The 15,699-nt window shown below is 43.3% G+C and overlaps 1 protein-coding gene across 1 annotated transcript in view; it reads right to left on the bottom strand.

Moving 5' to 3' along the window:
* The window catches only part of LOC118281017 (uncharacterized), a 56,269-nt gene that overhangs the window by 12,740 nt on the left and 27,830 nt on the right, over positions 1–15,699 (bottom strand). The window contains exons 2-9 of the mRNA XM_050700820.1: positions 6,917–7,507; positions 6,467–6,683; positions 5,235–5,305; positions 4,680–4,804; positions 4,064–4,171; positions 3,693–3,843; positions 1,760–1,846; positions 784–865 (exon numbers count right to left, since the gene is read on the bottom strand). Coding sequence (XP_050556777.1) covers positions 784–865; positions 1,760–1,846; positions 3,693–3,843; positions 4,064–4,171; positions 4,680–4,804; positions 5,235–5,305; positions 6,467–6,683; positions 6,917–7,432 — 1,357 coding nt within the window. The 5' untranslated portion in view covers positions 7,433–7,507. The remainder of the gene's footprint in view (positions 1–783; positions 866–1,759; positions 1,847–3,692; positions 3,844–4,063; positions 4,172–4,679; positions 4,805–5,234; positions 5,306–6,466; positions 6,684–6,916; positions 7,508–15,699) is intronic.

Here is a 15,699-nt window from a genome sequence, read left to right as displayed (position 1 = left end):
AGTACCGAGTGATTGAGTAAACGGATGAGTGAGTAAGAGACTTAATGAATGAATATGGGTTATCTCTTTTGAGCCAACCAATCAGACCGCCGAACACGATAATGTTTCAATCTCGCTCAACGTAAAACGAACTCGTAATAAGCCCTAATGACATAAATTTCCATATTGTAACCTCAAAACGTACAAAAGCTCCTGAAATACTTAAATATGGACAATAACATGTGGTGTAGCGCTCGGATGGATATCATTAAGGACAAAAGCGCTAACACCTAAAACCATTTCCATCCTGAAATTAGTGCAACTAAATACTAAATCTACCCTTTTGTTGACTACTAGCGCCTCAAAACTGAAGTAAATTCAATCATCTGTCTGTTTAACGGGCTATAGTACAATCAGTACGGTCCGGTGCTCTTGGGCCTTAGTACTAGTATGCTTTGTTTTGCAAAGCGCGTTCGGCGTTCCGATTGGTGAGTTCATTGGAGCCGGCCAATCACAGCGCCGAACGCTCTCGTTTCGTTTTCGTTCAACGTAAAGCAAACTCGTACTAAGGGTACTGATTGGTTGTTGTTTTTGTTTATTCGAACCGGTCAATCAGAGCACCGAACGCTCTCTCGATTCGATTACTTTAAACGTAAAGAAAACTTATACTCAGGGTACACTACTAAGAGCTAACTAGTCAAATGTTGAGAAACGTTTATTCAATCAATATTTGGTCTAGTTATTCATTCAAATAGCAGATTCATAGTATACTGAGTATACAATGAACATATACAGAGTACGTACCCTGGTCCTGCGCAGCGAGCAGTGCCTCCCTGAGCTCTGCGTGTGCGCACACGTCCACAGACAGTTTGTCTGCACTCCACCACTGGAACACATACGGTAGATAGATGATTTTCCGAAAAAAATACACAAAATGTTAACGGCGTCATTATCCTCAACCAAAAGTTAACAATTCTGCCGATTGAAACACAAAATTTGGTTTCAATAAATTAAGCCGTGACACTGCTCTCAACCAATCCAATAAAAATAAGGATGATAATAAGCTACCACGATGCTTAATAACGCGGGAGAATAATGATTTGTTAAATAAAAGTTAAAGTTTTTTGAAAAATCACCCCTATGACTAATGTTTATTTCAATGTCCGTCTTGTAGATTATTTTAAAACATTACACACGTATTTTTTATTTTCTTACGGAAACAAATACTTTCGAAGATATTATATAGATTTGAAATATCGCGTGACGTCACTTCTAGGTACGTTTTGTACGTAGAAATGACGTATTTGCTACTACTCCTAAACTTTGATTCGTTTTATCTAAGTATTGTTATCTTATACGACAAAATAAAAAAATACGTGTCTAATATTCTTTCATTACCTAACTGACGGACTAAATAGATTTTTAATTAATAGATGATAAGTATTGTATTGTGAATCTGATTGAAAAAGAGTAACCTATGGAGTTTCTTGCTCGTTCTTCTCCATAGGAATCTACACTTTGGAACGAGCAATTAGAGCAACTAGAGGACTGACCGACAGACAGACATCACTACACAGTATAAAACAAAGTCACTGCTTTTGTCTGTTTGTCTGTATGCTTAAATCTTTAAAATTACGCAACGGATTTTGATGCGGTTTTTTGTAATAGAGTGATTCAACAGAAAGGTATAATACATGCATAATATATCACCATTGCACCTATGCGAAGTTGGGGCGGGTCGCTAGTTTTTAATATTTGCCTTGAAGTTCAATATACTCACGTCGTCGTGTTGCGGACTGCTGGAGTCGGACTCCTCCGTCTGTCTGTCTGTCTGTCTGTCTGTCTGTCTGTCAGTCTGTCTGTCTGTCTGTCTGTATGTGTGTACTAGTGAATATACTCACGTCGTCGTGTTGCGGACTGCTGGAGTCGGACTCCTCCGTCTTCTGTCTGTCTGTCTGTCTGTCTGTCTGTCTGTCTGTCTGTCTGTCTGTATGTATGTATGTAGTGAATATACTCACGTCGTCGTGTTGCGGACTGCTGGAGTCGGACTCCTCCGTCTTCTGTCTGTCTGTCTGTCTGTCTGTCAGTCTGTCTGTCTGTATGTGTGTACTAGTGAATATACTCACGTCGTCGTGTTGCGGACTGCTGGAGTCGGACTCCTCCGTCTTCTGTCTGTCTGTCTGTCTGTCTGTCTGTCAGTCTGTCTGTCTGTCTGTATGTATGTATGTAGTGAATATACTCACGTCGTCGTGTTGCGGACTGCTGGAGTCGGACTCCTCCGTCTTCTGTCTGTCTGTCTGTCAGTCTGTCTGTCTGTCTGTCTGTCTGTCTGTCTGTCAGTCTGTCTGTCTGTATGTATGTATGTATGTAGTGAATATACTCACGTCGTCGTGTTGCGGACTGCTGGAGTCGGACTCCTCCGTCTTCTGTCAGTCTGTCTGTCTGTCTGTCTGTCTGTCTGTATGTATGTATGTAGTGAATATACTCACGTCGTCGTGTTGCGGACTGCTGGAGTCGGACTCCTCCGTCTTCTGTCAGTCTGTCTGTCTGTCTGTCTGTCATCTTGGCCTGCCAGTCTGTCTGTCTGTCTGTCAGTCTGTCTGTCTGTCTGTCAGTCTGTCTGTCTGTAGCTGTATATATGTATGTAGTGAATATACTCACGTCGTCGTGTTGCGGACTGCTGGAGTCGGACTCCTCCGTCTTCTGTCTGTCTGTCTGTCAGTCTGTCTGTCTGTCTGTCAGTCTGTCTGTCTGTCTGTCTGTCTGTATGTGTGTAATAGTGAATATACTCACGTCGTCGTGTTGCGGACTGCTGGAGTCGGACTCCTCCGTCTTCTGTCTGTCTGTCTGTCTGTCCAGTCTGTCTGTCTGTCTGTCAGTCTGTCTGTCTGTCTGTCAGTCTGTCTGTCTGTCTGTAAATCAATGAGTGAGGGAATGAATGTAGTGAATGATGAGTCACGTCGTCGTGTTGTGGTACTGCTGGAGTCGGACTCCTGAGTCTTGAGGAAGCTGATGAGTAGGGAATCTGAGCGAATGAACGAATGTGTGTGGGTGAGTAAGTGAATGAGTGGATAGGTAAGTGAGCTCTGAGTGTCTGTGAGTGAGTGAATGAGTGTGTATATTGTTAATACGAAGAAGTAATATAAAATACCGCGCAGTGCTAAGGCAGGGTCGGAGTCCCTCTCAGAGAGGTTGAGGCTAGTGTCGCACTGCTCCGCCAAGGGCGTTGTTACCTCCACGCGTGGGCATTCCGCCCTGTGGACCAAAAAAAAAGAACTTCCTTCATACATGAAAAAAATAAACATTTATGTAATATGTAATACACAGATTCATGACTATCTAGTCATAGACACCTTTGCCAAACAGGGGATGTACTATGCTAACTAGAAAAATAACGCTCTGTAATTTCTAGGTACGCATTTTTCGGGAGGGGTCTCTGTAATGTCTAGGGACGCATTTTCCCCTCCCCCCCCTGGCTACGCCTATGCTTTATAGGTAATGATATAAGGTCTATTGTAGCTTGGCAGACGTTGTACAATATAAGTTACATATGTACCACGCAAACTAGAACGTTATATTCACATTATAAGGCACAAAATACCTTAACAAGCACTCCACATACCAATACCAAAGTATACAGTCTCAACTATACAAGGGATACTCTACTTTATACCCATACAATAAGGCACAGAATACTTTATCAAGTACACTACATACATACCGGTACAAGGAGTATAGAGTGTAGGCGAGTCAGGCGACCCCCTCTCCCTCTCACAGCTGCCCCCCGCCCCCTCGCTGGCCCCACCCCCCGCGCCACTAGCCCCGCCCCCTAGCGTGTCCGAACCCACCACGTTGTCGCAGCAACTGGAATGATACACGACTATATTTTAATACAGGATTAAGCGAATGAGTGAGTGAATGAGTGAGTAAGTGAGTGAGTGGTGAGTGATTAGTGAGTGAGGGAATGAGTGAGTGAGTAAGTGAATGAGTGGATAGATCAAGTGAGTGAGTTATTGTGTGAGAGAGTAAATGAGTAAATGAATGAGTGTTCAAATCAGTAAATGAAGAAGTAGTAATAAAGTACCGCGCAGTGCTGAGACAGAGGTCGGAGTCCCTCTCAGAGAGGTTGAGGCTGGTGTCGCACTGCTCCGCCAAGGAGGGCGTCGTTACCTCCACGCGTGGACATTCCGCCCTGTCGACATACAATATACAAAGTCAAAAAACATTTCAAACATTGAAATGTTCATGACTCTTTATGAGATGATCTGAAAACAACACTAAGCTAATGGCGACATCTATCGCCACATACTGTCTTACATACAGAGTTAGAGATTCTTGCTCGTTCTTCTCCATAGGAATCTACACTTTAGAACGAGCAAATAGAGCAACTAGAGGACTGACCGACAGACAGACGTTATTAATATTATTATATTTGCTTTGACGTTCAAAAGTGCCTTCCTGGTCTAATTGAAATAAATAATTTTGACTTTGACTTTGATAGTTCAGGAATCAACTAACAGATGGCGTGCTTAACAAATTTGATTCTGTGACAAGCTAGTTGAGTGATACACCATCCGTACTTGATCTCGTATACTGTACCACATACAGTTGATAGTTCAGGAATCAACTAACAGATGGCGCGCTTAACAAATTTGTGATCGGTACTGTGACAAGCTAGTTGAGTGATACACCATCCTTACTTGATCTCGTGCGCGCTAGTCTCCGTATCAGTGGGCAGGTCTTCGAAGGTGGCCGGTATAGTGTTCTCCACTTTGGACTCCTGCGGCGTGGGCAGCTCGGGACTTAGGGCTGATGATGTGTCGTTCTGGAAAACGGTAGAATAGAAATTTTAGTTTTTTATACTAATAGGATGGCGTTTCGCCATCATCTCGCCTGGTGGTAAGCAAAGATGCGGCTGACGATGAAGCACGCCTACCTACGAGGAACCTGTTCACTTGGGACTTTAAGACAACCAAGTTATAGTTGGCAGGAAACACAGACACCAACAAGGAGTCCATTTCTTACTGGTTAGTACAAGGAAACCTGAAGCAAAGCGCTTCGGGCCAATTGGTGGAACATCTACCATGTACGGATGGCATCTTGCCATATGTCCGTTTCATTTTCATTGAGACAAAATGAAGTCACATGGAAAGATTATTAAAATCACCAGTACACCCTAAGTAGAGTCTTCTCTACCTACACCCCTAGGTGGTAATGTCTCCAGGATCCGAAATGATGTACCCGAGGGTCCTCACCTGGTCAGTCCGCGAGTGGTCGGCGTCGTTGTCCAGCTCGCCCGCCGGCTGTGTCGTCGACTCGCACTCGTCTGTAATCATTGTAGCAAAGTATTGTATGAAGTGTGTCGTGTCTTCTCATCCATGAGAGAGGGGTGATACCACGGCCGAGCAGAAAACCGACGTGAAACAACGCTTGCGTTGTGTTTCGTTGTGTGACTGAGGTTACCGGAGGCCCAATTCCCCCCTTCCCAATCTTCCCCATCCCCATTCCCGAACAACAACCCTTAAATTCCTAACTCCCAAAAAGCTGGCAACGCACTTGTAACGCCTCTGGTGTTTCAAGTGTCCATGGGCGGCGGCGATTGCTTACCATCAGGTAATACGTCTGCTCGATTACCGGCGTGTTTCATAAAAAAATCCATTAGAGTGCGGTCTTGAAACTTACCAACGGCAAGTACCAATGTGAGTTTTTCCGAGTTATATGTACTTTCTAAGATTATTTAGACACCACTGACAAACGGTGAAGGAAAACATCGTGAGGAAACCTGCGCTTATAATTTCTGATTATAAGTTTGAAATCGCCAATCCGCATTGAGCAAGCGTGGTGATTAATGCTCAAACCTTCTCCGTGTGAGAAGAGGCCTTTGGACAGCAGTGGCCACTTATAGGCTGATGATAATGATTGCATAAAAACTATATCATATTTTTATCAAATTTCGTGTAGTTTGGCGTGTTAAGCCCGAATACAGAAACGCTACTCAATTTTAAGTTGTACTTAAATATCGTGCTATCTCTTTCATTTATAAAGAATTTGTAGAAACAGAACTATTTCTGAGAGCGTCTTACAATTTAGTGACGATTGAATATTTGAACATACATACATATCGTCACGCCTTTAATCCCCGAAGGGGTAGGCAGAGGTGCACATTATGGCACGTAATGCCACTGTGTACACCCACTTTTCACAATTTACGTTGTAAGTCCCATGTAATAGGTGGTGAGCCTATTGCCATATACCGGACACATTTCCAGACTCCGTACTACTACTGAGAAATTTTCGAAAAACCGAAAAAAGCCCAGTAATACTTTGCCCGACCCGGGAATCGAACCCGAGACCCCTTTCCCGGCAGTCGCACTTGCAACCACTCGGCCAACGATGCAGTCCCTTTTTTTGAACCTTAATTTGAACATTAAGCCCATATATGTATATCTGTATTATCTGTTTACTCAGCAAGTATTAATGTACCTACCTGAAACATCCTCCTCAGGTATAGCCCGCGCGTGTTTGTCGTGCGCGCGTCGCCGCACGAGCTCCGCAATAACGCCGTGCAACTCCGCGAGTCGCGCGTCGTGCGCGCGTGCCGCCGTCGCCGCGCGCTGTCGCTCGGCCGCTAGTGCTCGAGCTAGCGCGTCCCGTTCCGCGCGCAGCGACGCCACGTCCTCGCGGCCTGAGCTCTGACCTGCCACCTGTTGATGCAAATTGTGAATTAAGTTAGCTTGTTAGTTTGAGAATGTGCCAATAGATGGCGCGCTTACACAATTTAAAAATCCAGACGTAAAAGTGTTAGACAGTAGCCTGCTTGATCACTAAAGCTTAGTAGGAGTATCCTCCCTTCCCGAATCACACACACACACACACACATAGTTATGATTAAATCCCCGCCACCACCGTAATGAAGTTCGCGTAGCTCGCGACGTACCGTCATGGTGAGCGTGTGGGGCGCGGTGTTGTTGGGCGCGGGCGGCGCCGTCACGGGGCGCAGGCTGGAGTAGCGCCACGAGGACTCGCGGGAGATCTCCTCGTCCGGCACGTTGGGGCAGCACAGGTACCAGCTGCGGCTGCGACGCACGCCGCTGGCGCCATCTAGCTGCGACAGCGGCAACCTGCCCACTACTTCCAACTCAGCTAACAACGGCTCCTTCTCCTTCGGCTCGGGCATCGGAAACGTGCCCGCTGTGGAATACGTGTCCTCTTTGCGGGAGTACTCAGGGAGGCTCCGCTGGCGCCCTCTGTCGCGGAGCGGAGGTACTTCTCGCACGGCGCCATCGTCGGCCACGTCGCAGGCGGCGACGTACTCGCTGAGCGCGGTGGGCGGGGACTGCGCAGGCGCGGGCTCGCTGCGTTTGATGCGCTCGAGGTCCGCGTAGTAGTACGCCGTGGACCGCGGCGGCTCCTCGCATACCACCGCCCTGCCCGCCACCGTTTGTATCTTCATCTCACTAGATGGCGGTGTATGGCGGTTGTGTGTTCATCTCACTAGATGGCGTTGTTCACAGCTTACATGTTGCGTCTGTGTGGACAATGTACAATGTCAGAGTGTGTCGAGTATTGCGTCGAGCTGGTTGTGGTGGCGAGTTCCGGCGTTCTGTTGTTGTAGCAATGAGGGTTGACGGATATCTTCATAGGTTTTGTAGTTTCATTACTAATTACATATTGAGACAAAATTAAGTTAAAGTACATAGTTATAACGTCTGACTGGCTATAGAAAAATATAATGTTTAATTTAGCATTAAATATAAATTGACGCCGAATCCATAAACCTAAACCGGTCCAATGATGTTTCAAAATCATAAATCTCTTAAATGAATTGAATAGGAATTGTATATCACTCTACCTTATACGTTCTAAACTTTCTGTACCCTTAGTAAGAGTTTGCTTTACGTTTAAAGTAATCGTAACCAGGAATGTTACGGAGCTTGGGCTCCGACACTTTTAAATCGAAAGCGACACTTTTAATTCGGAAGTCCAAGCATTAAATCGATTCCGATTCCGATAAAGCAAATGTAAAAACTGATTCCGCTTTCGGTTCCGATAAAATACCTCCGTCACATCCCTGATCGACGAGATCGTGTTTAGCGCTCTGATTGGCTGGGTAATATAAACCAACCAATCAGAGGACCGAACGCGCTCTAGTTTCGATTACTTTTAGGGTACAGAAACCACCATTACTCCCTAATTGATTACCTATCAACATTACTGTCCGGTAATACGACGGTCCCTAGATAACATCAGTTGTTCCGAGCGTGTCATCATAACCGTCTCTGGCCGCCCCCTCGTAGTAAATATGGCGTGATGATGATGATAGCATCATCAGTTGTACAGTAATGAACGATCAGTGGTCGGGTCGATGACAGGGAATGATGTGAACTTAATGATGGGTATCATTACGATGTTTTAAAGCTTATAAACTGTGTGTGATAAGGTAGGGGGTACATAGGGTGACTAGTAATTAGTGAACGATATTTAAACACGTGATTGTACTCATGATTACAAACAACTTTCCCGAAGAAACTTTTTTGTATACTCGTTAGTTTTATTTTTATCACAATAACAAAACAACAAAATTTCGCGCGCGCGTGCTTTCGCATGATCAGCTGTTAGCAGTGAGGCGCCCGCGTTATCGGAAGACTAGTAACTAGGTAGGTATTTTGGAACTTTAAACGCACGTGCTAATGAAATTACTACCCCGATTTTTTTTTCTAAACAACTCTATTTAAACTAGTTAGTTACTAAAGAACTTAACTACCATCACAGTAGGTAAACTTTACGACCAAATTCAATATTTATTTATATTTATAGGCAGAACTTGTCATTACATAGCGACCTTGCCCTCATATATTATGCCGCCGATATACATATTATTATATCGATAATTTAATTGTGGGTTCGTCATGCATCGGCACTAATGGGTCGGCTCCACCGAAGTGATACCACGGCCGAGCAGAAAACCGACGTGAAACAACCGAAGCGTTATGTTTCGTTGTGTGAGTGAGGTTATCGGAGGCCCAATTACCGCCCTTCCCAATCTTTCCAATCCCCGATTCCCCAACAACCCTTAAATTCCTAACCCACAAAAGGCTGGCAACGCACTTGTAATGCCTCTGGTGTTTCAAGTGTCCATGGGCGGCGGCGATTACTTACCATCAGGTGATCCGTCTGCTCGTTTACCGGCTTATACCATAAAAAAGTAGGTAAACTTTTCGACCAAATTCAATATTTATTTATAGGCAGAACTTGTCATTACACAGCGACCTTGCCCCCAAACATTACGCCGCCGATATTACATCGATACCGATATAAAGACAAACACACGCACAGACAGATTGTACCAAGTTGTATATATTCATGATTGATGCGATATTGTTCATACTTCGAGGCATATTTGTAGAGGATCCAATGTCTATAAGGCATAAGGCTTTTTAGTTTTGTTTTACTTTAGAGACTGGCTAATGTATTTGTGATAACTATGTGCTAAAACAATTTGCAGAAAATAAGGTGGTGACGACAGAGTACAATCTGGGGGCACGGTAGTGCCCCGCCAAGACGAGCCAAGCGAAGCGCAAGGGCACTACCTACCTTTTCTCGAAGCGCTTCGTCGTATTTTTGAACCTTCATAACTTGAGTTTGGGTTATACCAGATAAACAAAATTTTCAGGATATAATGTCAGTGGTAGACTTAATAAACCTCTAAAGTTTCAATTGCATAGCTCTTATACTTTAGATTTTATTGATATCTAAAATACCCCGATTTCGTCACTCACTCACTCACTCACTGATGATCAACAAAATTCTTAAGGTACTTCCTGAAGTCCTAGAAAACTGAAATTTGGTATGTAAGCTAGTATTAGTACCCAAACAACAAAAAAATCCTAAAACTTGGAACTTTTACCCCCAACCCCTTAAACTAGGGGGTGAAAGTTTGTTCGAGACTTCCGCAACTTTTGACGCTAGAGGTCTGAATGCGGCCGCGGAGGGTTAAAAATCTGAAATAGGGAAACTTAATTCCCTATTTCCTGCTTGAGATCTGAAAATTATACACAAGTACATAGAACACAAACTTTTCATCAAATCAAAACATTATCCTACCCATAAGTACTTAGATATGAATAATATTACTACACTTCACTTCGGTAAGTGTTTATTAATCAACCTATACTTTTGAACATAAGCATCGTAAGTATAGTATGCGCCAACGCCCGCCGCCTGCCCCCTCGTCCCCGCGCAGTAGCTAAAAATAATCGGCCCGTCAGCGAGCGCGGCACCCGAACGCGGGCAGACGCGCGAGGGCAGACGTCGTTGACGGTTGTCTCGTTGAATGAAAAGTTTTCGGAATATTTCGGTGATTTAAAAGTTTGCTATCGCGGAGAAAAAAACCATTTGCCTAATATTTAATTGTTAGTAGTTTAGTAGGTAAAGGTTTAGATACTAGTGTTTTAATTTTCATTGATAAAAAGTATTAGGAATACGTTTCCAATTTTCTTATAAATTTAGTAGTTTAGTAGGTGAATTTGTCGCTCATTTTATCTTTCTATCATAAGCAACCTACAAAAAGAAATGAAATCCCACAAAAACATTTCATGTTAAATGTTGCCAAGACGAGACCATATAGCTCGCACTGTCAAAAAGTAATCAGATCCCGTGTAGAGCCAAGTTTCTAACCCTATACTTTTGAACTGGCGAGTTGGCCGCACGGAAAGAGTTTAGAAGATTGAATAGATTTTTAAGCTCAAGCCCATATGACGAATAGCAAAAAGTCCGTGCGGCCGACTCGCCAGTTCAAAAGTATAGGGTTAGAAACTTGGCTCTACACGGGATCTGATTACTTTTTGACAGTGCGAGCTATATGGTCTCGTCTTGGCAACATTTAACATGAAATGTTTTTGTGGGATATATTTTAGCGCTCTTCCCACGGGTGTGTTACACCCGACTAAGGGATTACACATTTAACATAGACCAGGCAGCTGCAGTGATCCGTGATACACTTGTGTCTTGAACCTTTTAAACAATTAAACTAGTTACTCGTATGATTTTCAATCCGTTTGTCAAATTTTAACTTCAGGGAAATTATGGCAGACCTTATCGTGAAGACGAGGCTCATAAAGCCCAACAGTGGACTCCGGCCGTTGATGTTTGCTTAACCAAATAATTCTTTAATCTGTGATCCAGAAATTGTTATTGCGTCCGACCTAGGAATAGATTTCACTACAGAAGCAATAAGATTGAAAATGTAGTGAAAGAAATTGCACAAACTGTAGTAGTTTTATGTACACGTACTATGTACTAGTAACTCGTAAACAGATGACACATTGACACTATAAAGAGTAAGACGCAGTCATTGTCTTACATACATACATACACATACATACATAATGCAAGTAGGTATGTCACGACTCGTCTCTGTAAGGACGGAGAAATCGGAACCGCGAGGTTACGTGCACGGAGCACCATGCACATTACATTGAGAAGTTTACACCTTACTCCAGTGGTTCTTAACAGTGGGTCTGTGGACCGCTTTTTTGTGGGGGGAACATCATCCAATGACTTCTCTCATTGTCAGACTCTTACTGACTAAAAACCACCTCGTTCCTACTCCTGCTTTTCGAGCCAGAGCCCCGGTAAACCCGCTAGGTAGTCCGCAGCTCCGGATCAGGCATCAGCCCTACTGGGCCCCATCTGTGGTGGTCAAGGGTGGAAAGTCCGCAAAAGAATAAAAATAGTCCGCGAAATAAAATAATACACAAGACTACACCTCTGTCCAAATAAATACTACGGTTAAGAGTGTTTTTCCACCAGAGATGTGCTATGTAGCTGTAATAGCTAAGCCCTGAAAATGTGTGACCGTTTCCACTGATACTAAGCTATGTAGCTGTGCGATGAAGATGCGCAGCTCCTGCAGAAGCCATCCATACCGGAGCTGCAAACAACGTAACAGGTTACCGGGGCTCCGGCTCAAAGCAGGAGAAGGAACGGGGTGGCGTTTAGTCAGTAAAAGTCTGACACTGCCTCTCGCCTCACCCAAGGCGGGAGAAGTCATTGGATGATTTTCCCACCATTAAAAACGCGTTTAATGTGTTAACTCACGTTTTACCGGAGTGTAGCAAGAGTATTGTTTTTTCCCTTTCTTACCTTCCATGTTTTATAATATTATAATTATAGCCATCTATAGCACACATACATAGCACGCATGGAAAGCACCGTAAAGCTAAAATTAAACTATTTATATCAAAGAACACAACTGAGCAACTGATTTCATTCATCAGATTTAATGAGTGATATGATGAGTCAAGTTGCCTAACATTTATTTATAAATAAATTACATTCCACATCGTTACCGCGCTGGCCCCATAAATATGATATTTCCAAAGAATTGCCCCATAAACATACATCACTGGAGTTCCTTTGATCCGCCACAGCGACAGCGTCGCGGTTCCGTGCTCGGTCAAGCACCTCGTAGTACAAAATAGAAACAATGCAATCATGTAAAAATAGTCCATTCTGCCCGTCACCGCGGGAGGAGGGAGGGATAGTACCGCTATTATAATAGCCATGTTTGCTATTCGGTTTTTCGAAAATTTCTCGGTAGTAGCACGGAGTCTGGAATCGTGTCCAGTATATGGCAATAGGCTCACCCCCTATTACATGGGACTTTAACACAAATGGTGAAAAGTGGGTGTACATTGTATAGCGGCATTACGTGCCATAATGTGCACCTCTGCCTACCCCTTCGGGGATAAAAGGCGTGAAGTTGTGTGTGTGTGTTTCCTACTAGTCAAATTCAATACTTTTTTCGAAACGTCAGAAACGATATTTTCTATGAACTTTGTATGAAATACTCTATTATGACATCATAAGTTTTTTACGTCAAATAGCAGACTTAATTGTAGAGGTTTAGCTAGAAAAAATGGAAAATTAAGTAGTTCATCAAATTTATGAATGAGAGTGTGATTATTTTTGAATATTTTATTGTATTGAAAAGTTGTAATAATTTATTTTTGAACCAGTCATCATCCCTATTGTCACTACTGTGATGTAACCTCCTCAATTTACACTAGCGATGATACATTATGCATGTATTATACATATAAACCTTCCTCTTGAATCACTCTATCTATTAAACAAAGCGCATCAAAATCCGTTGCGTAGTTTTAAAGATTTAAGCGTACAAAGGGATATAGGGACAGAGAAAGCGACTTTGTTTTATACTATGTAGTAATGATTAAAGCTGAGCTGTTTGTGTACGCGCAAATCTCCGGAACTACTGGTTCAATTTCAATAATAGGGTAGATAACTAATTTATTTCAATGTCCGTGTTGTAGAATTATTTTAAAACATTACACATGCATTTTTTTATTTTGTCATATGCTTAGATTAGATAAAACGAATCAAAGTTTAGGAGTGGGAGCAAATACATCATTTCTACGCATAAAACGTACCTAGAAGTGACATCACGCGATATTTCAAATCGATATATCTTCGAAAGTATTTGTTTCCGTAAGAAAATAAAAAATACGTGTGTAATGTTTTAAAATAATCTACAATACGGGCATTGAAATAAACATTAGTCATTTAACTTATTGTCTATATAGTAGATATGTGTGTAATAGAAACGTTAGGCTTTATTTAAGCACGGTCCTGGCTCGGACCAGGGATGCCTACTCTAATTCTACAGACGAACGAAAAAACTTCGCAGATTGCATACTACATTTATTTTTATTGCAAACTTTCGTGATCAGAAATGAACGAATGAAATGAAGATAAATAAATAGGTTTCCATATGACATTAAAAATAAAACGTAATTTCAAGTAATTCTATTAGTAAATGAATAAAACCTACGGCCGAAGATTAAACGAAACTTCGCATTCGAGACGCGGAGTAGCCATACAGCGTTTATAATACGGAGTCACCAGTCAGCGACCGTGACAGCTACCCTGAAATCGGTCAAGTGTCACATGACTTCTGACTGGCTGGCTGGCAATAACACCTTATAAAACGGATAAGCAAGGAAGTTCATTGTATCAATTTAAGGAGTAAATGTTACCTAGCAAAAATAATTTTTTTTTGCGATGGTAATGCTGTAATTTATAGGCGTAAATTGACTGGAATTAAGAGGTTGTCTGACACCGCTTCTCGCCTCAACCAGGGCGGGAGGAGTCATTTGATGACTTTCCGCTCTCACAACAAATCCTCTAAGTCTAACAGCCTAGATGGGGCCCAGTACTTAGGGCTGATACCTAATCCGGAGCTGCGGACTACCTAGCGGGTTTACCGGGGCTTCAGCTCGAAAAGTAGGAGTAGGAACGGAATGGTTTTTAGTCAGTAAGAGTCTGACACTCCCTCTTGAGGGAGAAGACATTGACATTGATTTTCCCCCCATAAAAAAGTCTAACATAGCCTCGACTTTTTTTGTCAGTAAGAGTCTGACACTCCCTCTCGTCTCGACCAGGGCGGAAAAAGTCATTGGATGATGGGAAAATCACCCTTAAAAAAGACTAACATAGCCTCGACATTCCCCCCACAAGCAGGTAGTAACACCCAAGGTGCCACGTGCAGCGAGGCTGCATACTGCCCCGTTCACAGACCCGGCGCTGCGGCCGCTGGCGAGCTGCCAACAGTGCGCGTGCGCGGGATGCGCGCTGCATGGCTCATGGTCATTGGTGATACAAGTACGATATTGTTTTATGGTATATGGTGCATATGAGCAGACTGATCAGTAACCTTAGTATAAGGTTGCTTCACGTTTAAAGTAATCGAAACGAGAACGCTTTCGGTGATGTGTTTGGATGGTTTATTCACGTCGGTGAATCAGAGCGCTGAACGCAATGTCGTTTCGATGACTTTAACCGTAAAGCAATCACTCGATCGGTAACGCACTTGTAACGCCTCTGGTGTTTCAAGTGTCCATGGACAGCGGCGATTGCTTACCATCAGGTAATCTGTCTGCTCGTCTACTGGCTTATACAACAAACATAAAAAATCTGCATAGGTGCTATAGCGCAATGATGATGAGACAGTGTAGACAGTAAACAGAGAGTAATTTATTTCGGCAGATAGTGGCGCTAGTGTCGCTTTGTGCCGACCTCACTGCTCGCTGCTCACTGACCCGGCGGGTGTGGTTACAGGTGAATGAGCTAGTTTTTTAAACTCGCCGAGTGGTTTCAAAGATAAGTGTGTTCGAGCAAATGTTAATTCTATTTAAACCGCTTCGTAAGCGTAACTTATGAGTGAACTGAATAAGAGACTTCATTTCCTCTTCAAAAGAAATAAATGAATTTGGTTCGTAGTTTTTATTTGATTTTTGAAAGTTAATGTAAAAGTGTGCAGCGGGCGGCACAAGGCAGCATCGGGGGACGTGTTGTCGTTTTACTTCGCCGGGATACGTCGTTATGATTTGCGGTCGGGCGACGCTGACGTCTGCCGCTCGACAACACTGTTATTCCAGACCCTTTTTTAAGATGGGAAAATCATCCAGTGTCTTCTCCCGCCTTCGGAAGGCGAGAGGAAGTGTCAGACTCTTACTGACTAAAAACTACACCGTTCCTACTCCTGCTTGTCGAGCCGGAGCCTCGGTAACCCGCTAGGTAGTCCGCAGCTCCGGTATTCCAGACCATAATCTACCCCTGCGCCTTTTATCCCGATCCCTTCGGCCGTTTTGACGTTATTTAGTAAACAACATAGATACAACTCATTTATAACATCAGTAA

The sequence above is a fragment of the Spodoptera frugiperda genome, chromosome 19 (genome assembly GCF_023101765.2).
Source record: "Spodoptera frugiperda isolate SF20-4 chromosome 19, AGI-APGP_CSIRO_Sfru_2.0, whole genome shotgun sequence".
In the NCBI taxonomy this organism is placed as follows: domain Eukaryota; kingdom Metazoa; phylum Arthropoda; class Insecta; order Lepidoptera; family Noctuidae; genus Spodoptera; species Spodoptera frugiperda.
This window is presented reverse-complemented; position numbering and strand designations above follow the sequence as displayed.